Source organism: Rutidosis leptorrhynchoides, chromosome 11, assembly GCF_046630445.1.
Source record: "Rutidosis leptorrhynchoides isolate AG116_Rl617_1_P2 chromosome 11, CSIRO_AGI_Rlap_v1, whole genome shotgun sequence".
NCBI lineage: Eukaryota > Viridiplantae > Streptophyta > Magnoliopsida > Asterales > Asteraceae > Rutidosis > Rutidosis leptorrhynchoides.
In genome coordinates this window covers 400,042,722-400,066,108 of record NC_092343.1, presented here as the reverse complement: position 1 = coordinate 400,066,108, position 23,387 = coordinate 400,042,722, and the positions used below count along the sequence as shown (strand labels likewise).

The 23,387-nt window shown below is 35.2% G+C and overlaps 2 protein-coding genes across 2 annotated transcripts; both read left to right on the top strand.

Annotated features, from left to right (window-relative positions):
- Positions 1-593: 593 nt before the first annotated feature.
- Positions 594-3,162, top strand: LOC139876115 (receptor-like protein kinase FERONIA). Its single transcript, XM_071863414.1, has 3 exons — positions 594-1,454; positions 2,982-3,032; positions 3,133-3,162. Exons 1-3 carry the CDS (start codon positions 594-596, stop codon positions 3,160-3,162), a joined length of 942 nt encoding a protein of 313 aa, XP_071719515.1.
- A 2,416-nt stretch (positions 3,163-5,578) lies between these two features.
- On the top strand, positions 5,579-12,100 carry LOC139876114 (probable receptor-like protein kinase At5g59700). Its single transcript, XM_071863413.1, has 3 exons — positions 5,579-6,553; positions 11,386-11,494; positions 11,982-12,100. Exons 1-3 carry the CDS (start codon positions 5,579-5,581, stop codon positions 12,098-12,100), a joined length of 1,203 nt encoding a protein of 400 aa, XP_071719514.1.
- Positions 12,101-23,387: the final 11,287 nt, after the last annotated feature.

Below are 23,387 nucleotides of genomic sequence, written 5' to 3'. Positions count from 1 at the left end.
ATTATTCAAATTCTATTTGTTTAAACCCTAACTCTACATTGTCGGCAATTTAGCTGGAGTATTTCGTGCTATGAATGAAGGCAATGACGGTTCCCGGTCCTGCGAGTTCTTCAGATACAGTATTATATGCAATTTGTTATTTTGTTTTGAGTGGCTTTTTGGTCAATTTACACAATGACGCATCTGATTAGTTTATTTACAGTATTTAGCAGAAAAATTGGGATTAATCAATGTAATTAATTAAGCTAACAACTTGATGATCATTAAATTAAGCGAGTAGCATTCAAATGTTATTTTATATGAGTAATACGAATTAAGACGCTAATACCGATTGATACCTACTACCACTCCATTGGGAAGTCAACGAATCCATAACAGTTTACTATATAATTGATATTTTTTTGGTATAATTATTAATGATGTAGCTGTTGGTTTGACTAATTTTATTATTTTTCTAATGACCAACTTGTCAGAGATTGATTGTAAGTATGTATGTATTTACATTGGTGTTCACTCATTGTAATTCTTGCATAGTACCTGTCTTTCTTTCCCAAGCTCCAATTCATTTCATTGTATTGTAAAACAAATATAAGATGTCTACTCCCCTAAATATCCCACTTACAGATATTGAATCTGTCACTAACAAATTTTCAGAAGCAAATTTTATAGGAGAAGGAATTCTTGGAAAGATATATGAAGGAAAACTCTCGGTATCAGGAGAGTTGATCGATGTTGCTGTACGGAGGTTAGATCATAGTTTTTGGCTGCAAGACATTGCTTTTGATAAAGAGATTTCAATTCTTTCCAGTCTTAAGCATGATAACTTGGTGTCTAATGTTGGTTTCTGTAATGAGAAAGATGAGATGGTGATCATAAACAAACGTGAGGCTCGTGGAAGTCTCATAAGGCATCTAAATAACTCCAATCTTACTTGGATGAAAAGATTGAAGATTAGTATTGGGGTTGCTAGTGTATTAAATTACTTGCATAATGATCTGAAACACAAAAGTGTAGTACATCATAATGTGAACAGCACTTCAATCTTATTAGATGAAAAATGGGAAGCCAAATTATCTGGGTTTGAATATTCTATGACAATTCCAGCAGCAAGAGATCTAGATGTAGCATATGAAAAGCTTGGAATTGGGACCTACAAATCAGACGTGTTCTCCTTCGGCATCGTATTGTTCGAAATCTTGTGTGGAGAAAAAGCGTTTGCTGGAAATGATGATGGTAGCTTTCAAGCTTCAACAGCTAGATTCCAATATGAAAATGGAAAGTTGCATGAGTTTGTTGATCCGGATCTATGGAAACAAATGGATCAGCTATCATTCAAGATCTTTTCAGAAACAGCGTATTATTGCTTGAAGGACCCGCGATCATGCCCAAATATAAGTACGGTCCTCAAACGACTTGAGAAAGCATTGGAATTTCAACGCAACCATGAAAATCCCGTGAGTTGTTAATTTATAACTTGTGCTTCTTTGTTCTTTTATGGTGATTAAGTAGCATAAGTTAAGAGGTGACCACCGAACCTTTGACCGAGTGGTATCTAGGAGGAACAGAAATTTGTGGAATTCTGGCGGGGCTCCGGGTTCGAATCTAGGGGAGGCTGGATTTTGTGGAATTTCCTGCGAGGTTCCCGGATTCGAATTCCACCAAGGGTTTTCCCTACCGGTTTCCTTCGGGGACAAAAGGTTTTCCCCTAGAGCGTGTGTGATAAATGAGAGAATTCGATGTCAAAACTGCCGTTAAAAAAATGTAGTGTATTTATGGGAAAGTCGTGAAATAAAATTTTTAAATGTGTCGTATTATAAAGAAACACAATTATTTCGTCCGCGCGATGCTACGGAATTATGTAGTTACTTTAGCAAAGCAATAAGTCGATAAAAAAACTATTATAAAGAAACATGTATAATAAAAATTATTTCTAGGCGACTGATCTATGTTCGTCTCTTCGTGTAAATTAAACTATATTCTGTTTCTAATTTAAGATAAAAATTAAATAGGCGATATATTTTTTTTATTTTTTTGATAACCGAGGAATCCCTACCGCGAACGGCACATTGGTCCCCCCGCAACGGATAAACCTCGGGACATCGGGAACTTAGGTGTCACCCTGATGCCAGGAAAAGCACCCTCTAGTCAAGGGTCACTATTAAGTTCATTCATTTTTCAGCGGATGGATTCGAACCCGTGACCTCTCACTTCATTGGAGACCTGGTGGTCATCCAAGCTATGCCTGGAATAGGCTATATTACTGTGTGCTCTAATTAAGGATTATATCAATTGAGCAATCAAACCACAATGTTTGTATTTCATATTTGATCCACAAACTTTGGTTAATCCACAAACGTTAACCAAAGAGATAATTATATGTTCGGCTTGTTTAATTCGATTAAATTTTGTTTATTAATACAGTCTTTTCATTTTTTTCTCAACCTACTATTGACATACGTAAAGCAAAATTAAAATCAATTTAACTATTTTAAAATTACCAAACAAATAAAATATGAGACTATTGTGAAAGTTTTAAAACCCAAACATGTAAGAAAGAAGGAAAAACTTGAACCTCCCATAAGTAAAAAGTCAGTCAAATCGGACTCTTACAAGCACACATGTCGGACGACTACACAAAGGGGAAAAAAAAGATATTAAATGTTGTGTAGGGTGATTCGAGTCGGAGCAGAATTTGGTTTCAGCAGTGAATACCCACCAAATGGACCAATCACATCTTATGATGTTTACGTTATTTAGTGGTAGTAAAATAATAATAATAATAATAATAATAATAATAATAATAATAATAATAATAATAATAATAATAATAATAATGGTAAAGTAACAGTAATAGTAAAGTAATAATAATAGTAATAGTAAAATTAAGATTTTTTCATTCACTAAAATGTAACATAAATTAACCATCTAAATTATTTGACCATAATATACTTCTCACTGTTGCAACAATTGACATTGTACAGGAAGGCTCTAGAATTGCAGTTGAACGTATACCCAGCCGCTTGATGTCAAAGGTAAATGAATTTTATTTGCTTGGTGTGCTTGTATATATATAAATGTTAAATATAATTTTTTTTTTTTTTTTTTTGAAAGGCAAGCAAATTTATATTATAGGAAGAACCAATTACACGAGATAAAAACTAGCAAGGAGTTAGACACAGCACGATATACAACGACTAATTTAGGACACACACATACACACAAAAACTCGAAAATTATATAGGGCGCACAATCACGAGGGCATTATAGATAACACGACATGACAACTGAGAAAACTATGATTCCGAGTCCGATGATGTATCTGAGTCCGAAGACGCACAAGAAGAGCAGCATGAGCAACAGCCAATATCTTCCTCCGATTTATTCATCACATTGTCGATAAAATATCTATCTTGCCATCGAAAATTATCTCGACGTCGGTTACGCTTCATATTATTTCTACCCCATACATGATTAATAAAATTACTTTTGATCAAAGGATGAGTTTTTTTCCTTTTAACACGAAAACGAGCAACTGCGGTATGAGCTGGAATAGAAGTCACGACACATTCCTTATCGAATGTACTAGGATCACCCACATCTCTTCCGTCTGAGCCCAAGCTCGGCCCACTTGAAGAGCAATTGTCCCTATTTGAGTCAACAGTACAATCTGGCCCAAAAGTTTGATCCAGCCCAACATGTTTTTGAAATTGCCTTGGCGATTCCACCGACCCAGCATCACGCGTGCTATTAATTTCCTCGAGACCAGCGCCGTTCATCTTGGAAAACGAAGAATCCCTCGAACTTTGAACTGCATCCGACATTGGGCCATCGATTATTTTCGGTGTGGATACCGGTGCCGGAGTATCATCGGACGAAGCCCAAAAATTCTTGTTTTCAGGCGGCACAAACTCACCATCTTCTACCTCATCGATTGTTGCAGCAGGTGCATAATTACCATGTTCTTCAATAGGTTTCCCTATGATTTCTTCATCACAGGAACGCTTGATCTCACCCATTTTTGATGATTCCTTGTTTTCACTAACCGATTTATTACTCTCGTTCGACAGTTCATTATCACCTTCTGATTTATCTTTGGCCGATTGAAAACCTCCATCTGCGACATCGACCTTAAGCTTGTTCACTTCAACCAGAGACCAAATTAACCGATCCTTGTTGAAACTAAAAATGAGATTGTGGTTGTTCACCGAATCAGGAAGATCGAATACTATCCATTTACCCCCGACTTTTACCTCGATGTGATTAGATAAAGGAATCTGAGATACTTTTGGTTTATGTATAACCGATTCTGCGAAGCTTTTGCCTACCCATCTTGAAGGTTTTGACGATCCCTGATTCCAGGGAGCAAGAGGGAAGTCTTCAGACCCCTCAACATTCAATTTGAACTCACGAACCTTACTCGATGACTGTTTATTTGTACCCCTCTCCACAGCCTTGTAAGCACGAACCCATTTCCCGTTAACTTGTATGGTGTTTAATATTCTGGCAAAAGAGTCGGTATCCGTGATGCCTTCAAAACGGACATACCCGAAACGTTGACCGCTTGACAATCTCTTACGTGCAAAGTACACGTCTTTGAGATTCCCGTATTCCTCGAAAACTCTTCGGCAATCGTCAGGAGACCATGTATCCGGAAAATTAAAGATCAAGAACGAAGTTATTCGACTCTCACTCGACTTTGTAAACGAAAAGCCGTTTGGCTTCGACATTGAGATTACATCATCGTCCGCCAGAAGATTGACCGGAGGAGATGATGATTGAGATGATGGGTTTGGGTGGTTTTGTTCTTAGGCAGAAATCGAGAAAAAATATCTACCTTTGTTTGTTGTTTTTGTTTACAGTTGAAATTATTGTAAACCTATTACTTAGCTAGTACAACAGCATAACAATGTAAATGGATCTCAAATCAATGAAAAAAGAGTTAGACGGAAAATGATAGATATAATAGTAATCAAATAAACCACACCACAAGGGATAATGTTAAACTCTAATTAAACCATAGTAAAACAACATTTCAAAACTATTTTTGTTCCTTTTTTTTTTTTCAATTTATAATCTAGAAAAATGATAATCTACATATCTGATGAAGAATCAACGAAAACGAAACCCTAATCGAAGTGGTGGTGATTAATTGAAGTGATTTAGGGTAATTGAAATGGAATTTTAGGGTTTCAACCGGATCTATAGCTATGGTGGAGAGGCGGCGATCTATAGCTAGATGTATATGAGTGTGTGTTTGTAATGATCGAATAAATGGAGTGAATAAGGAACGAAAGTACGATAAAACGTAGATATTACCGATTGTCTGCCGTGGGAGAAGCTGTGGAGAGATACAGTGCGAGGTTGAAGAAGACGGAATATTTTGACTTTTTCTATTTTTAGGAACTTAAGTAGAAGTATTACTATTATTTTGATATCTAAAAGCAAATGTTAAATATAAATAAATATAATAATGTATTTGTAAGAAAATTAATCCACAAGAAAAACTTTAACTGTAACAACTTGGAACACTCCTTTTCTCCTAACAAATAATATGTAACAGCTGAAGAACCTAGAACACATGAGGATTCAGCTAAGGGATATATCGTCAGCCACTAAGGAATTTTCACCTAAGAAAGTCATTGCGTCAGGGGGATTTGGTACAGTGTACAGGGGAAAACTTCAACGTGTTGATAAAGGGTACCGGTTTAATACAGAAGGGGAGAATGAATGTGAAGTGGCTATAAAACGCATCTCTCATCCAGATTTTGAGGTGGCGCAAGAAGGGTTTTATGCAGAAATTGAGTTGCTTAGTAAATGTGAGCATTCGGCCAACATAATCACCCTCCTTGGATTCTGTGATGAAGCTTTTTCAATGATACTTGTATACGAATATGCTCCTAAAAAGAGTCTCCTTGACTATATACTAAACAAGAGTGGCATTTATAATAATAGTTGGGCGCAACGTATAAAACTCTGCATTGATGTTGCAAAGGGACTGAAATTCTTACACACTAACGAGGGTGACAAATCGGAGGTAGTGCACCGTGACATAAAGAGTGCCAACATTTTGTTGGGAAAAAATTTAGATGCGAAGATTGCTGACTTTGGGCTGTCCACGTATGTTTCTGTGAGTAAAGAGCTTAACGGTTCATATTATACTGGATGTCCAGGTACATCATTTTACTTGGATCCACAGTATGCAAATGAAAAAAAGTTGAAAACTGAAATAGATGTTTATAGTTTCGGAGTAGTCCTGTTTGAGATTCTATGTGGGAGATTGGCCTATGATCCAATTTACATTTCCAAGAATAAAGATGGACTTGCTGAGATAGCACGCCAACACTTTGATAGTGGAAAATCAATAATGGATATGGTAGATCCAAAAATAAAAGAAGAGATTATTGAAACCATCTTAACCTCTGTTAGAGGACCCAATCAAGATTCCGTGGACACATTTTCAAACATCGCACATAGATGTTTGGAAAAGAGTCAAGCCGATCGTCCAATAATGGATGACGTTATCAAGGAACTTCAGAGAGCGCTACTATTTCAAGTAAGTCAATGTCTCTTTTTTTTTTTTTTTTTTTTGTGTGGCTAAAATAACGATTACATATAACCACGTCTATTGATCAATTGATAAAGAAGAAGAACAAAATATAATCGAACCAAACGTAGTCCAAGGCTCGAAGGCTGTAAACGTTTCCTAATACTAAACAAGGAGCCTAAGTTAACAAAACTCGAGCCTTGAGCAATCGCAACATAAAAATGAACATGGATCACAATCAGAAAAAACAAGAATCGAAATAAAATCCAAATCTAACCAAACACTACTAACAAACTAACGAGCCAAAACCGCTCTAAAAACTATCGGAATATTACTTTACCTTTACCTTTATCTTTCTGAGTCTTTATTATCGGTTTAACATCATATAGTTTCCATTTCAGATACGGGATGCGTATGTATTCGATAAATATTTTATATTATATTATATTATTTTATATTATTATTATTATATATATTATTATTATTATATAATGATTACATAAAAATATATATGTTAATATTCTCATTCTAATTTATCCCAAAACAAGTGTTTACTTAAAAGAAACATAACAATTAATATAGCTCTAGTAACTTTTTTCACTCAAATATATATCCAAAAGTAAAGAATAAAAGTGTCATTTGACTAGTGAATTATATTGTAGAATTTGGTGTATATCCTTCTAAAGCTTCAAATTATCAATATCTTTGTAACTAGTACGTGGCGAATATCGTCGCTCAATGGGGTCCTAAAACAATTATCCGATAACTAAAACCAAAAATTGAATCGGGTCGGGTCATTTAAAAGACGGTAAAACAAAAAGTATCTTATTAATACAAAAATATTATATATTCAAACTACTAAATACTCTCTCCGTCTCAAATTAATAGTTTTGTTTTGATTTTTAAAGTCTTTAATTCTTAACTTTGACTTTAAAGTCAAAGTTAAGAAGTATACACTCTCAAAAGTCAAAACAAGACTATTAATTTAGGACGGAGAGTACTACATTATATAACTTTTACTTTTGTCTACGCGGATAAAATTCATCAACAATTGCATCATTGCTAATACCATCTAATACATGTTTCTCGATATATGAAATTAGACAATCATTCACAAATTTATATCCCATTTTGTTTCGCAAATAATTATTTGTTAATTTCATTGCTAACAAGGCATGCACATCATTAATTATTAATGTAATTCTTAAATTGTTAAAAAAAAAACCATAACTAATAATTTATAGATTGAGATTGGAAGTTGATGAAATAATTTATAAATTGAGATTGGAAGTTGCAAAATTAGAATGAAAGTATGGGGAATGAACCCTACCACATATATATCAAATGAAGCCTACCACATATATATGAATGACTGATCAAAATTGTAATTCCAATTTTGCCAAGAATTTATCAAAAAACAATAGCGTAATTAGGTAATTAGGTAATTAGGTGTTGTGGTGTTAAACAAAAGTGTAATTATGTAAAGGGTGTGTAATGTGTTTGGGATGTAATTAGGTAATTAGGTGTTGTGGTGTTAAACAAAAGTGTAATTATGTAAAGGGTGTGTAATGTGTTTGGGATATCGTAAGTGAGAAAACAAAACAAATACACCATAAAAGGGTTCAATTTTTTCATTATATATTTATATATTAATAATTATTAGCTATAGTTACTATAAAACTATATAGGTAAGTTAATTTTAATACTTTGTAGTGACTCGTACTATAAAATTATAAACTTAAAAATATGTGAGATCTTACAATTATATTTTGGGGTATCGTGTAAAATTTTTAATAGTCGTTTGTAAAAAAATTTCCATAACTAATGATGTCACCAGATTCCACGCGTATAAGTGTATATTCGCCCATGTTTGTAATTTTAATGCTACGTTTAAAATACATGTACATATCCAAATTGATAAATTTACTATAATTGATTAAGCATATTTTCATACGGTTAGGGTGAACCTACACTTGAGTGCAATAATAGGGTTTAAGGACAAACGATGTCCGAACCTCCGACGGTAGTCGTGGATAACCCGCACTGGATCCAATATAATTCCGGTAGGGTGGTCGATCATAAGTCCACCAACTAGCATACTATAACGACCCCAAAACGTAACACGAGAGAACACACGTTTTTTATATATAAGTAGTCTAGAAACAGACCAACTTGTGTGGCGCGCAAAAGCTTTTGCGGCGCGCCTTATAAAGGAATTTTAGACCAGTAACATTTTCAGGTAAACGCCAAGTTTTTCAACAAAGCAAGTTTTATTATACCAAAACCTGTTTAACGACGTACAAAGTCAACGTACAACAAATGAATATAAGTTTACAAAACGGTTTTAACAACCCATACAACCAAACGGTGTAATTTCCCCAAATATACATTTAGACGAGTTAGGACTCTATGACCCAACCTGATACCAAGAGCATAATTTCGGGGATTTACCAAGTCCCCAACTCGCAACCGAATATCCAAAAGCTACCCCCTCATGAGCTCAATCACCCTAAAACAACTAGTCTAGCAACTAGAGGTCTTATCCTTAACAAATGGTACCTAAAAAAAGGTAACAACATCGAGGGGTAAGATTACGCTTAGTGAATGCAATAATTATACATATACATATATAGTATTACTTATTTGCAAACACTTACACAAATACCGCATAAGAGCTAGCAATTTAATAACCACGCAATCACAATGCATAAACTAAATATCCATAATTCACAATAAGCTACCATCGTCAATATCATATAGTTCACAATTTAATATGCTAATACAAAAATCACACAACCATGGTTAACCATAATCACAAGGGAACGGTTCCCGCGAAAGAGCCATTGGTGTTCACAACAACCATTACTATACATACCCGGCTAATGTATCACTAACCCCATGAGTGGTATCGAACTCGCGAACTTAAACCCACCCGTCACGCTCAATGTGGTATCGAACTCAAGAACTCAAACCCACATTTCACGCCACACGTAATGATATGGTATCGAACTCACGAACTTTAAACCCACATCACACACCAACCCACATGACAATGGGGTATCGAACTAGCGAACTTTAAACCCTCATCTCATACCAACCACGATGTGGTATCGAACTCACGAACTTTAAACCCACATCGCATCCCACACAAGTAAATACATTATATACATACATATATAATTATTCCACTCACCTTGGAATGCCCGCACAAGTCATGTAATATGATATATGTCCACATATCCGAGCAAGTAGTTACCTATATTACACATAGGCACAATATTCACATAAATATATATTCTCTAAAAGAAAATCTGACACAATCATCCCTTAGCCGAGGGATCACACCATGCTCGCCAAAACCCGTCCATCTAATACCTAATGGACACAATCCAATTACCACTTCGGGTGGTAATTCAAACCCACTCAACAAAGTACAATTTAACTCAAATTATACTTGACACCAATTAGACCAACCTAGGTCCCGACACTAGATTACTACTTAGGTAGTGATCATTTCAAAATGCCATTTACACCAAAACTACAACACGTGCAATATTGACCCATATGACACTTGACCTCTTTTGACTTATGCCAAACACGACCCATAATCACCATTAACTAGTGATTATGCACCAATATACCATTTAAAACCTCAATTCAAGTACTTACAAACTTAATTCACCAAAACTAGTCTCAAAACCTAGTTTTGACACCAAAACCATTTCAACACTCAATTTGACTAGCAACATGTTATTATGAACATCAAACCTACCAACACACTTCCAAACTAGTGATTGACACCCAAAATCATGACAAATATAACCAAATTCATCATCTTACCATAAACCCACTTCATTAGGGTTTACATACCCAAATTACACACTAAAACCCCCAATTTCATGAGAAATTGGTTTTATAACCCAACATAAACACAAACTCTAACCCCAAATCAAAATCAAAGTAAATAAAATCGAATCTAGAGTTTACCTCAACTCCAAAACCGAGCTAGTAGCTAGAAACATCAAGAAGAACCAAGATCCACTCTAATTTAGGCAAGAATCGCCATTTTCATCACCATTGGAGCTTCCTCTTACTAGAAACCCCTTTCTCTCTCTAAGAAGGGTTTGGTTGGTGAGAAATGAAGATAAGATCTTGTTTGGGGGTATAAATCTGACCCCATGTGAAAAGACCAAATTGCCCTCATCAATTTTACAAAATAACAAAACAAAACACGTCATGCACCAGGAACGCCGTTCTTCAGCTTCTGGAACGTCGTTCCTGTGAAAAAATGGATCTATGTTCCATAAATAAGAACATCGTTCCCCAAACGGCCTCTAAACCCATTCTGTTAAGGTTTTGTAATTTCCCTTGTTACACGACGCCATTCCTTACTTCTGGAACGTCGTTCCTCTACCTGGAATGTCGTTCCTATCTGAAGAAAAAAATAGGATGTTACACATGAGTGACCATAAGACATGAAGGTTTCATAGTTCGATGAACTTACCTGAAATTCTTAGACGATGATGAAGATCGTATGAATGTAATTCGTACGTGAAAGTATGCTATGAGTTACGTACAATGTAACGTGGTACCTCTTAGGATTTTAGGGTCATGTATTTATAGGCTAGCAATTAGGGTTTGAATAGGATTTTATCCCCTGATAATCGTAAACTATTCCATAACGAACGTTCCTTATTTAAGGAAACCGAATATAGGTTGGTCTTATCATTTAACTTAGCGTGCAACGTAAACATTTAACCAAGTGAGTAAAGACCGCATCCAATGGTATAGGCGCATAGAGTGCGCGACTATACCATTGGCTTTATTCATAACGTATGTAGATGGTGGCATCTAGTACGCATGTTAGGACTTATATGCGTATACCGCATAGGCATGCGGATATGCGTATCATTAAGTCCCCCAGTTCGATGTCATATACAGTGACAACAAGTATATGATGTTGAACTCTAAAAGAAAAAGATAGTCCATTCAAATGCGACCAGCAAAGCAATTAAGAATCTAAATGGAACCAAAGTTATATTATTCTAAATTTTAATGCCAAACATGTCAAGTGGTGCATTAATTGAAATGTATGTGTGCGGTCGCAAAAACGTCTTTTCGCATATGCTTTCTGCACCTGAGATGACAACTACTACCACTGTTACCTGAAAAGGCAATGATGATAATTATGAAACTTCCTGGGTTTGCTATCGTGCACCGAGCATCTAATCAAAAATTAACACGATTATGACACTTGTACGCTCGGGATTGCTACCTAGTGGGTATTCGAACCGTATATTCCGACTATAAATATCTATTTGCCTTTTTTTGTTCCTTAATCTTTTTCCATTTCAAGTTATTTTACTCAGATTACAGTGTAACTTTCAGCAACTGTTTAGTACTTATCTGAGATGATACATTGACACGTTTGGTGTAGTTGCAGCAATAAGATTCGATCCACCACCAGCTGAAGATGATTGTGGCGGTGGTTGTGGATTAGTAGGAGTTTCAGCCTCAACATCAGTTGTTCTTTTAGGATCAGTCGAAGAAGTTTAACCCTTCAACAATTTGTAAACATACTTGGACTTCTTCTTCTTATGTTTCTTCTTTTTTTCACTACCGGATGGTTCATCTCCTTTCTCTTTAATGTCATAAAAAAATCACCCGTCTCCTCATCCGTCACTTCATCATCTAAACTGTAATTACGGCTATCTTGATCAATAGGCATCTCATCAGTAGAGGGACTAGTTGGACCAGTCTCGGTTCTAAATGAGCTTGAAGCTCCGTCAGTGTTATTTTCTTCATCAGAATTAGTGACCGGTGGCAAAATGTCCTTTGTTTTTGAATTACTAGCCTCGTGTCTCCACTTACGACCACAAGGACATGTATACTCAATATTAACAAAATGACCTATCAGTCTTGTATTCGTTAGAGCAACTTTTCCATTGTAGTATTTCATTTTGTTCACAACATCTTCAGTCATGATGTGGAGCTTAACATGATCATCAGAATTTCTCTTCAGCTCGGAGTGTTGTGAGTCAATGACCAGTTGCAGGAAGAGAGCATACATCAAATACTGATCCTTCTTAAATGTCATGTTTTCCACCAGATGTGAAAAGATCATCACAGAGAAGTTGTAGGGAATGTTGAGAACTAGGGCAATGAATGCTGATTGCATGATGACATTAAGTTCGTCATGCCGTTCTCTCCTAGAACTAATACAGTGCTTCAAGACATGGCAGATAACGGTAATGTGGACAAAAACCTCTCTTATTCACTGTTACGTTCAAAATATCTCAATCATACTTACACCAGAGCAAACATCCCTTAACAAGACCCAGATTTAGCTTCCATTTCATCTTAGCCGAATCACCGAATCACCGAATCTCCATAATCTCCTGATGTGGTCCTCACTAACCACAATAGTCTTATTTTGAACAGTACTTTTGATCACCGTGAGTTGATGGTCACCAACTTGTGCCTTCCCGAGAGATATGTTTTGCCAAATCTCTCTCTAATGACACATATAAGTAGGAGAGTCAAAAGAGATTGCCTTGTACATTCGTGAACGTTCCAGAAAATCCACGACTCCATGAATATCCTTTATTCTATAAGTCCGTTCCGAAAATGCAAGCATATTGTTCTTGTCACCATTTTTTAGTTCATCATACTGACCAGCCGCTTTCTTACAGCGTGACTTTGAAGCTCTCTTCGAGCTTAATCTCTGAACAGTCTCAGACACTGTAGGAACCTATGTATCGGCAGTAGCAGCAGCTTCGGATGCCAATCCAGAAGCAACAGTTGGCACGACGGAGGGATTGGTCTCCATCTGCTTTCCAGACATCTTGATTAATCTGCAAGATAAACGTTAGACATCGAGAACCAATATTTAAACAAAATTCCAAAAATTCCATACTGTCACTATATCCGTACGGATGCAAGTGCAACTATCTGAAAGGACAGTCAATCCTGACGGATGCGATTCAATCCGTACGGATTCAGTTTGTAAGGTATTGAACACAATGACGCTTAATCCGTACGGATACAAAATGTAGCCATACGAATTGAATTGTATCCGTGCGGATGCAATCTGCATCAATACGGATCCAGTTCATCGTAACTGTTGGTATTTTGAATCTCAAAATCAACCAAAAACGTTTTGATGCACTTAAAGCCTATTGAAATAGTAGCCGAGGCCTTCGATTAACAAATCCCAACAGACAATTTGAGCTAAAACCTTTTAAACATGATGAATCAAACCGAAAACCAAACCTAGGGTTTCAAAACTAAAATATCAAAATAACTAAAGATTGAACGGATGAAAACATACTTGGGAAGGTATGTTTGTGATCACAAGAGAATATAGCACAAATCCTTCGGTCGAAAACTCGTTCTAACAACTTTAAATTTTGATGAAAAATCGTGTTGGTGCGGTTTGAATAATGAAAGTGTAACAGTGACACAGATTCAATTGGGTATTGCACCCGTGACGGATCCGTATGGATACAAAAACATATATGTGCTTCCGAATCTGTATCCATTCGGATGCACATGTATCCGTACAGACGCCATTGTACATACTAAACAACATACTTTTCTGATCAATCCATACGGATAACCATGAATCCGTATGGATTCAGGTTGTATCCGTGCGGATACACGTAATTTGATACATTTTCAAAATTTAAACTTTAAAATCACAATGTGATACGAACGATTAGCTTAATCAACTAACTTAATAAAAACAATCTTAACACATACCTTCTCCTTCGTAAACATACGTACCTGATCTAATCTAATACCTGAAAATTAACGATTCGCTGAACAATCATCTAATTTTCATCATCTCCACCTCGACTAAATCGACACCTGAGAGTTAATGATTCGCTAGAAAACTCGATCCTAAGATCTGAATAGCACCAACATAAACGAAGAACTTTGAAACAAGATTAGTAATCACAAAGAAATGTAAAATATTTTTGTATTTTCTAACTTTAAGCTAAAACACTCTAAAATCTTTTGTATTTTGCAAATAGAGATGCATACGATAATTAAATATGAAGTAATAAACATATGATAATGCAAGACGATACATAAATGCAAAAAAAACAAACATGAACAAGTAAAGCTATAATATACAAAAATTCACTTGTTTTTGTGAGTTATTGATTCTAATCATGGATCATAACTAAACACCAATAGCAATGCATTATCATTTATTTAGATTAAGTACCTACATGTTAATCTTCTGAATATTGGTATAAATCCTTATTAAACTTTCACAAACTTTCCTCTTTGACATTTTGATGATCACGTTAAATTAATTAATTTTACATATTGCTATGTTAGATTAGATCATAGATTCAAGCATCAATTGAGATCGCACGATTTATCGGGTAGCCCATTCAGTACGATATTTGGCACCTTTCCGTTATCACACACATATACTTTCGATCTAATTGAACATGAAACTTCTCAAATTATTTTGGAATATCGCTATCAACCATTAGCTTCTATCTCAACTTACACTTTCAATTCAGCTGGCTCAAATAGATCTCATATTTTATCGAATATTTCGAATATGTGCATTAATTACCACAGACATATCCAAGTGCAATGACATATCTGATGACTAATAACTATCAACCCCATGCTTTATTTATTGTCAAAGTTGTTAGAGTAAACGGAAGTTGAAAGCCTTAGCTTTCTTTGGAGTCTCTCAGAAAACATCTCTCGCTATCTAGGCCTTAATAGGCACAATCCCATATCACAGATAATAGGCGAAAAGTCCAACTAATAATAGCGTTATGGACAGAATGATTTGAGTTCTTCAGTGAAGGTAACTTGTTCCATCCTTGAGAACGTACATGGACAAACTTCTCTTCCTAAAACACCTTTCGTCTTTGACTTAGATAGATTCTCGATATTGCATTCAGTTCTTGATCCTTAATTTGTGATGCACCAACCTTATATATATATATATATATATATATATATATATATATATATATATATATATATATATATATATATATATATATATATATATATATATATATATATATATATATATATATATATATTTCTAATTTTTTTCACTTCTTTATTAATTTTTTCATTTTTTTCATTTTTCCATTTCTTTCATTTTTTTATTTCATTTTTGCAATGATGCACTGCGGTCTATGACTTTAAGTAGAATCTCGAATTGACTTTTTTCAATACTTTAGTGTTGACCTCATCTCTTCATTTGTGAAATCGCGTACTCAAATCATTCATTATCCATGATACAGGGTCGCAATTTTTAACCCGTTCATAGAAAAAACATCCCCCTTGAGATAATCCAACTTCATTTAGTGATTAGATTCGATTCAAGCCTTAAGGGCCAATAGCAATTGGTGTGCACAAACCAAACAGAATACCCACACCTCGTATTCATCACTTGGATATCACAATTAGTCGCAAAACTCAATGGTACATCAATTTTGATTCTTGATTGGGGATATCCAACACCAAGCCGTGTCTAGGCATAAGTCTTAGTAGGGGACCTTCACCTTCGGTTAATTTCTTAAACAATTATTTCTAGATATATTACACGTGATAATTAGGTGACTACCCTCAACCGCTGTAAATCTTTCCATGAATTTCTTATCCAGATATTTAATGATTGTATGTGTGATCATGTCATTTTAAGATTCGTTCAGCTAAGCCTATCAATGCATCATCAACTAACTTGTTATAACATCCTAAAACTCGTACCAGAAAACGACAATTTTTTTTATAGCTTGCGCGGCGTGCATGAATAGGGTGCGCGGTGCGCACCTGTGCATCCCAATTTATGTTCACATTTTCTTTACATGTGCGCGGAACACACATCTCCCAGGTCAGTTTTCAACCCTTTTCGAGCAATTTTGACCCATTTAAAAAAACAACCTCTTCCAACGTTTATTATGAACCAACCATAAAACACTTCAAATGCATATAAACCGACATTTTAAGCCAAATAAAATGACTACAACCATAATTTAGTTTAAAATACCCATCACATAACCGAAATAACAATTTTGACCCAATTACACTACACGTGGATTAAGACTCGACATCCCAACCCGACACACCAACATTAACATAACATTTGGTCTCATAACATAGTTTTGACATAATACATATAAAATTCGCAACTGACCCAAAATGTTGTTAAGCGTTTATCATTTAGTTAGGTTCAATAGAGACTTGAAAATCTCGACTTACAAACCGCATAGATCACACTTGAAAACCGTAACGATAAACGACCTTGTATCATATATTTGTACGCATAATCATCCACATTCAGATCATAAGCCATAATGGTAATAAAAGCAAGATTTAAAGGATTGCTTTCACTTACTCGAGCTAGCTTCTCACTTAAATTCCTTGCGGAATCGCTACTTTCTAGACACTTGCTATATACCTTTAGGAAACTTGCGAGATTAGCTTTCTTCACTTCACCAGTACTTTTTCACAAGTCCACTTTACAATCTCATGCCGCTTCCAAAGAACCTACAACATGTCAATGACTAAAAGAGGTAAGCATTACGCTTAGTGAGTAACACAAGGAGTTAAAAGACAATTAACCATAATCTGCGGAATAATTGAATAGCAATAAACTCCATTCATAACCCGTCTTCTTGGTATCTAATCTCTTATGCAGAGATTGTTAACCCTCGATCATTTCTCGCTATCCCATGACAAGTCATACTACATCATATCTAAAATGCATTAGATAATAAATCTCACAACGTAAATATGTATGTAAAATGATACAATATTTCATATATCAATATTCATGAAGTCTTACCTCACTTACCTATTTTGTGAGCTACATAGGATGTATTCCCACATACCTCTTTTGATCTACCAAATCGGCGTGTCCCCTCGTGATTACTTCAACATTTACTCTATTATAATATTTCTCTATGAACTCACATCTTATCCGTTAACTAACTTTATAATTATCTTACTAAGTTTAGATTATATATAACAATATTGCAACAATATTACCACTCCTACATGAAAGACTAATTAAACAACACTAACAGGTGGGTTCATACGAACTCACTAGTTAACCTCATCATATCTAAGTTAACATATCATCATAAAGCAAATTAATCATATACATTTATCTACATGACATTCAATACATTTAACGACTTAATTGCATAACTTATATATTAATCTTCAACATAATATTATTATATTCGTTACTTAAACTTAAACGATCTCTTAAGAAAACGATTTATCAAATTTTTCCATAAGAAATCCTCCAACTACTATAATAGTGGTTTGTACATCAATATTAATAAAATCCTACTTAGTTAACTAAATCATCATCTTATTCATTAACCATAGCATTACTTTTAGTTCAACAAAATATTTTTGAACATACTAACAACACATCATAATAACGAACATATAATTATCACATTAATTTGCTATATGAATTTACTTATGAAACTCACCTTGCGTGAATGAACTTGTTATCTTGATCTTTAGCACCTGACTAGCACCTATCACAAAAGTGATAATTCTTTAATCACCAAATAACAATTAAACATACATACGCTTTAGTGAAGATCATTAACTCGTAAGAGTTAATCCCTTAACACTTCTTCTACTTAACAACTCCATTTCAACCTACATACTAGATAACTAATACTATTATGTCTTAACTAACATTAAAATTACCAAATCAACATATAAGTTATTATAATCTTTTCATACTTAAGATTAATTTCTCAAGATACCTTAAGTTCACTAACAATTTATGCTCATTCATAACATCATCTTCAAATATCACCATTTCTATATATAACATGAGATTATCATCTTATAATATTTTTTAAATAATTTAATTCTTATAAGGATCCATAAATTTTACAAGTTAAAAACACATTCTAATGCTCTTAACATCATCCTTAACATTACATCCTTCTTTAACTAGTCAAATTATCAATTCATTATCAATTTGGCATTTCATCGAACACTTGGTGTGCACCATCACATTTCACACAAAAACTCAACTTTCTATCAACAAAATGACCATCTATATATCTTTAAGCATCTCTATAAATCAAACTTGAGGTTTCCACCTCCATTCAAAACCTTCTTAACATAAAAATTCGAATTTAGCATGCATGCCTTTGAAACATGAAAGAAACATCATTCTAACTAATAAACTAGAGTGTATGAACCCTTAAACTTAAAATACAACAACTTAGGAAAGATTTATACCTTAAAGAAAATGGAAAACGAGTTCTATATTATCTCTACTTCTTCTAATAGTGAATTTGGTAAAGAAAAATGCTCACAACCCTTGTTTCTTCCCTTTTCCTTGGCTTCTCTCTCTAAAACTCACGTGTGTGTATTTCTAGTGAGATTATGGTGATGAAGATGATCCAAAAAAATCTACCCTAGATCTTTAGAAATCAACTTCAATTGAAACTATCATGTTTTTGGCAATTTAAGCCCTCCAATTTTTACACTTTTACAAAAACAGCCCATAAGTTAGAGCTGGTCGTTTTTGCCCAATAACCATTTGTTTGAGCTCAATGTCTAAAAACTTAAAACACAAAAGTTGTAGTCCATTAAAATACGGACGTATGGGCTTTTAAAACACCTAAAACGGAGTCCATATGACCAAGTTATGCTCAAAACTGTAACATCGCGTGAAATGACTATATAAGCAAGGTAAACTTTCATGAAATGTAATAAAATATAGTACCTCGAGATTTGGGGTGTGACAATTGTATTACTTACTTTATACGCAGAACGATAAACATGCAAATTCAGTAATACAATCACTTCCCAGTAAACATACCAACTACTCATTTTAATGTTTTTCTAATTTTTGTTTGGTTTTTCATTTTGTAATTTTTTGTATTTTCTGATATTGCCAATTTCTCCCCCTAAAATACTAAAACTGAAAATCTTTTTGGCTTTTAGAATTTTATCTATACAAAAACATAGAAAATATGCAGAACGGAAAATAAAATCAACATGCAAAGCAGAAATCAACTAATTATCATGCAAACATAAAGAAATAAGAAGAACATAACCTTATCATGTAGATGCGAAAATATACAGAACATAAAACATAAAATGATTACTTCACTGTTTCTTTGTCATAGATCACCTCAGGCCTCTTTTTAATTCCTAGTTTAGTTAACATGAATTCAAAACATGATCGGTCAAAAGCCCTGGTAAACAAATCAGTTAGTTGGGTGGTGGTACCAAATTGAAGAACATCATTTTCATTTCATAACAATCCCTAATAAAATGGTACTTAATTCCTATGTGTTTAGTTTAAAGTGATTAACAGGATTCTTTGTAACAGCAATGGCAGTAGTATTGTCAATGTAAATAGGAGTGTTAGAAATATTTAAACCGTAGTCACGCAGTTGCTATTGGATCCAAATGACTATGACTTGAGATGTACAACTAGCTGAAGCAAAATATTTGGTTTCACAAGTAGACTGTGCCACCACATACGTTTGCTTCTTACACTGCCATGTAACTAAGCGGCTTCCTAGAAATTGATACTCTCTTAATGTTGACTTGAAGTCTCGCTTACATCCGTCATAGTCCGAATCACTGAATGTTTTCAACTCTAAATCATCATCACATGGGTACCAATATCCCAGACTCGGTGTATCCTTAAGATAACACATTATCTTCTTTACCATCAAAAGATGATTTACATTCAGATTTGTCTGATAGTGTGCACACAAGCAAGTTGCAAACATAATGTCCGAACATGAAGCTGTTAGATACATTAAGGAACCGATAATAGCTCTATATAATGTATGATTGACCTTCTCCCATTGATTATCTGGTGTGATCCCGTGATTCACCGACAAAGGATTGTGAGCAACTCTTTCCTCTTTCATTTTGAACCAGCTCAAGATGTCAGCTACATACTTCGTTTGATGTAGAAAGATGCCTTTATCAGTTTGATCAACCTGAAGACCTAAAAAGAACTTAATCATCCCCATTGAACTCATTTTGAAACGCTTCTGCATAAAATCTTCAAACTCGTCCACCATTGCTTTATCTGTGGAACCGAAAATGGTATCATCCACATATACTTGGACTAGCATGATGTCTTTACCCTTCTCTTTTATGAACAACGTTTGATCAAACCTCTCCGAAAGCCATTTTCAATCATGCAATTGGACAATGTTACATACCAGGATCCCGAGGCCTGATGAAGTCCATACAGTGCTTTCTCGAGGAGGTATACCTTTTTAGGATGATGAGGATTAGCAAAACAAGGTGGTTGGAAGACATAAACTATCTCTTGAAGAGTATCATATAAGAATGCACTCTTGGCATCCATTTGATACACTTTAAATCTCTTGTAAGGTGCAAAAGATAGAATAATACGGATCACTTCTAGCCTAGCCACCAGAGCAAAAACCTCGTCACAATCTACATCTGGTATCTGCTGATAACCTTTAACTACCAATCGTGCTTTATTCCGAATTACAATCCCTTGATCATCCTTCTTGTTTTTCAAGACCCATCGAAGACCGGAAGGCTTGCAACTGTTTGGAGGATTAGCCAATCGCCACACACCTAAATGCTTGAATTGTAACAACTCTTCTTGCATAGAAGTAACCCATGAATCATATTGTAGAGCTTCCTTGACATCATCAGGTTCAATTTGAGAAACAAAACATGAATGTGCATGGTGTATGGCTCTTCCTGATTTGTTCAATTGAGAATAGAAAGTCGTTACAACATTTTCACTTAATGTCGCTCGAGTGTAAGAGGTTGACTCATCATAAGAACCAGACACTCCTTTAAGATTTACTACGAAATCATTAAAATGTTTAGGTAATGACACAGTTTGGCTAGATCTCCTGACACTGCATGTTTTAGTTTTTCTTCAATAACATTCTCAAAGGGAGGTTGATCAATTACAACTTCCTCCCCCTCAGAATGTGGAATATCTTCTAGTGGTGGAATCGATTCATTATCCTTGTAAGACCCGAATATTTATTTTGTATACTTGTTTATTAAAGGCATATGAGATCGGGCTTCGTTGAATACTTATATATATTAAAATTGGAAAAGAGCTGAATCTGTCATTCTGCGCGCCGCGCAAGGCGGCCGCGCGCCGCGCAATCGCGCTGACAGAACTCCCTTTGTTTTTATTTATTTAAATGAAGGGTATAAGGGTAAATTCACTTGGAGGCCGGATTTGTGTGCCATATTAGCTACTTTGGATCAGTTTTGGATCATTTTCATGTCCATTCATCCCCTCCAAATATCTAGAGAGAGATTAGAGGTTTTGGTGAAGAAGAAGCTCGAATCGTTCAAAGTCTCGGGTTTTAAAGTTGTTCCTTTCGTTCTCGGCTACACGGTGATAGTATTGGTAAGCTCAAACTCCGAATTTCATCTATTTAATTTGATATTCAAGTTAGGGTTTTGAGTTAATTTGTTGTAATACCCTTTTAGGTGATGAAATGGGTTTAGTGATGCTAGTAATCGGGTTTATTGTTAATTGTTGGTGGATTTTGGGTTGGTGAACAAATTGGCCATGTTTAGAACTTGAAATTTAGCTTAATCACTTTAGTTAGCGATTATGGAAGTATTGGAACCCATTGGAGGTTGTTTGGTTGACTAACTTTGACTTTGGGTCAAATTAGGGTTTGGTGGTGACTATGACCCGATTGGCGATTTAATGAGGTTTATAAACTTAAAATGGATTAAGTTGAAGTATAGAACCGGGTTAAATGTGTTTTGGTGTCAAAACTTGTAAAGGATGAGATTTTGACCTTTATGGGTCAAAATTAGGGTTTAAGTGTCAAAATGGGTATGACACGTGTTTGGCACTTGTGTTCGGGTTTAATTGGCATATTAGGACCATTCTCACTTGTGTTAGTGATTATTGGTTAGTTTGGGTACGGTTTGTGTTTGGAAGTGCATTTGGGTCGAAATGGCACTAAGTGACGAATTGGGTTAATTTGTGAATCCAATCTAATTGTGTTGTGGTATTTGTGATAATGGAATAGGTATTTTCCATCGGCGAGTTGCGGTTTACTTGGAAGCTTTCTTCAAGACTTCAAGGTGAGTGATAATATCCTATATGCATATGTATGTGTAGGATGGGTGCGGGTCGGGTGAAGTGATTCTCGGTTATAGAGCTCACTTCACATATAGGTGGATTTGAAGGACTTGTGTATGAGTCCAATTGGCACGTTTGTGCGTCTTGGTTGACCATCTTTGGCGAAGTACACGTTTGTGTGCACGTTATCACACTTGGTTGTGATTTGGTTGTTATAACCCTAATGGCGAAGGGTTGATATGGTTGTGTGGTGGATTTTATAATCCCGTGACCGTGGGTTTTAGTATTGTGAAATGAATCTCGGGTAGTGCGGATTCATGGTGACTCGGGTTGTTCGGTCACCTTATTGGAGGTAATGAATCTCGGGTAGTGCGGATTCATGATGACTCGGGTTGTTCGGTCATCTTATGGTTGAGAAGTGAATTTCGGGTTGTGCGAATTCACAAGGCTCGGGTTGTTCGGCCAATGTTCGTGTGATTGAGGTTAAGGGGTTAACCTTGTGTATTATTATTATTGTATTATATTAATGTGTTGTTGTGTTGTAGCTAACCCTCCGGGTGTAGCTATTTGGCGATGTTTACTTTGTCGTTGGCGGACTATCTTTTGTGTTGTATCATTAGCTCGTTGCTTAGATCGTACGGTATGCTTAGTGTAGATGCTTTATACTTGGATGCTTCGGTATGCGGTATTTGTTTTGTGTGGCGTATTCATTTTATACATATATATGTATGTAGTATG

Excerpts from the sequence above, each read along its gene's own strand:
- LOC139876115 (XM_071863414.1), top strand. The coding sequence starts at position 594 with ATGTCTACTCCCCTAAATATCCCACTTACAGATATTGAATCTGTCACT. Across the intron at positions 1,455-2,981 it reads AACGCAACCATGAAAATCCC|GAAGGCTCTAGAATTGCAGT; the intron begins GTGAGTTGTTAA and ends GACATTGTACAG. Across the intron at positions 3,033-3,132 it reads CCAGCCGCTTGATGTCAAAG|GAAGAACCAATTACACGAGA; the intron begins GTAAATGAATTT and ends TTTATATTATAG.
- LOC139876114 (XM_071863413.1), top strand. The coding sequence starts at position 5,579 with ATGAGGATTCAGCTAAGGGATATATCGTCAGCCACTAAGGAATTTTCA. Across the intron at positions 6,554-11,385 it reads AGAGAGCGCTACTATTTCAA|ATGGTGGCATCTAGTACGCA; the intron begins GTAAGTCAATGT and ends TAACGTATGTAG. Across the intron at positions 11,495-11,981 it reads GTCATATACAGTGACAACAA|TTGCAGCAATAAGATTCGAT; the intron begins GTATATGATGTT and ends CGTTTGGTGTAG.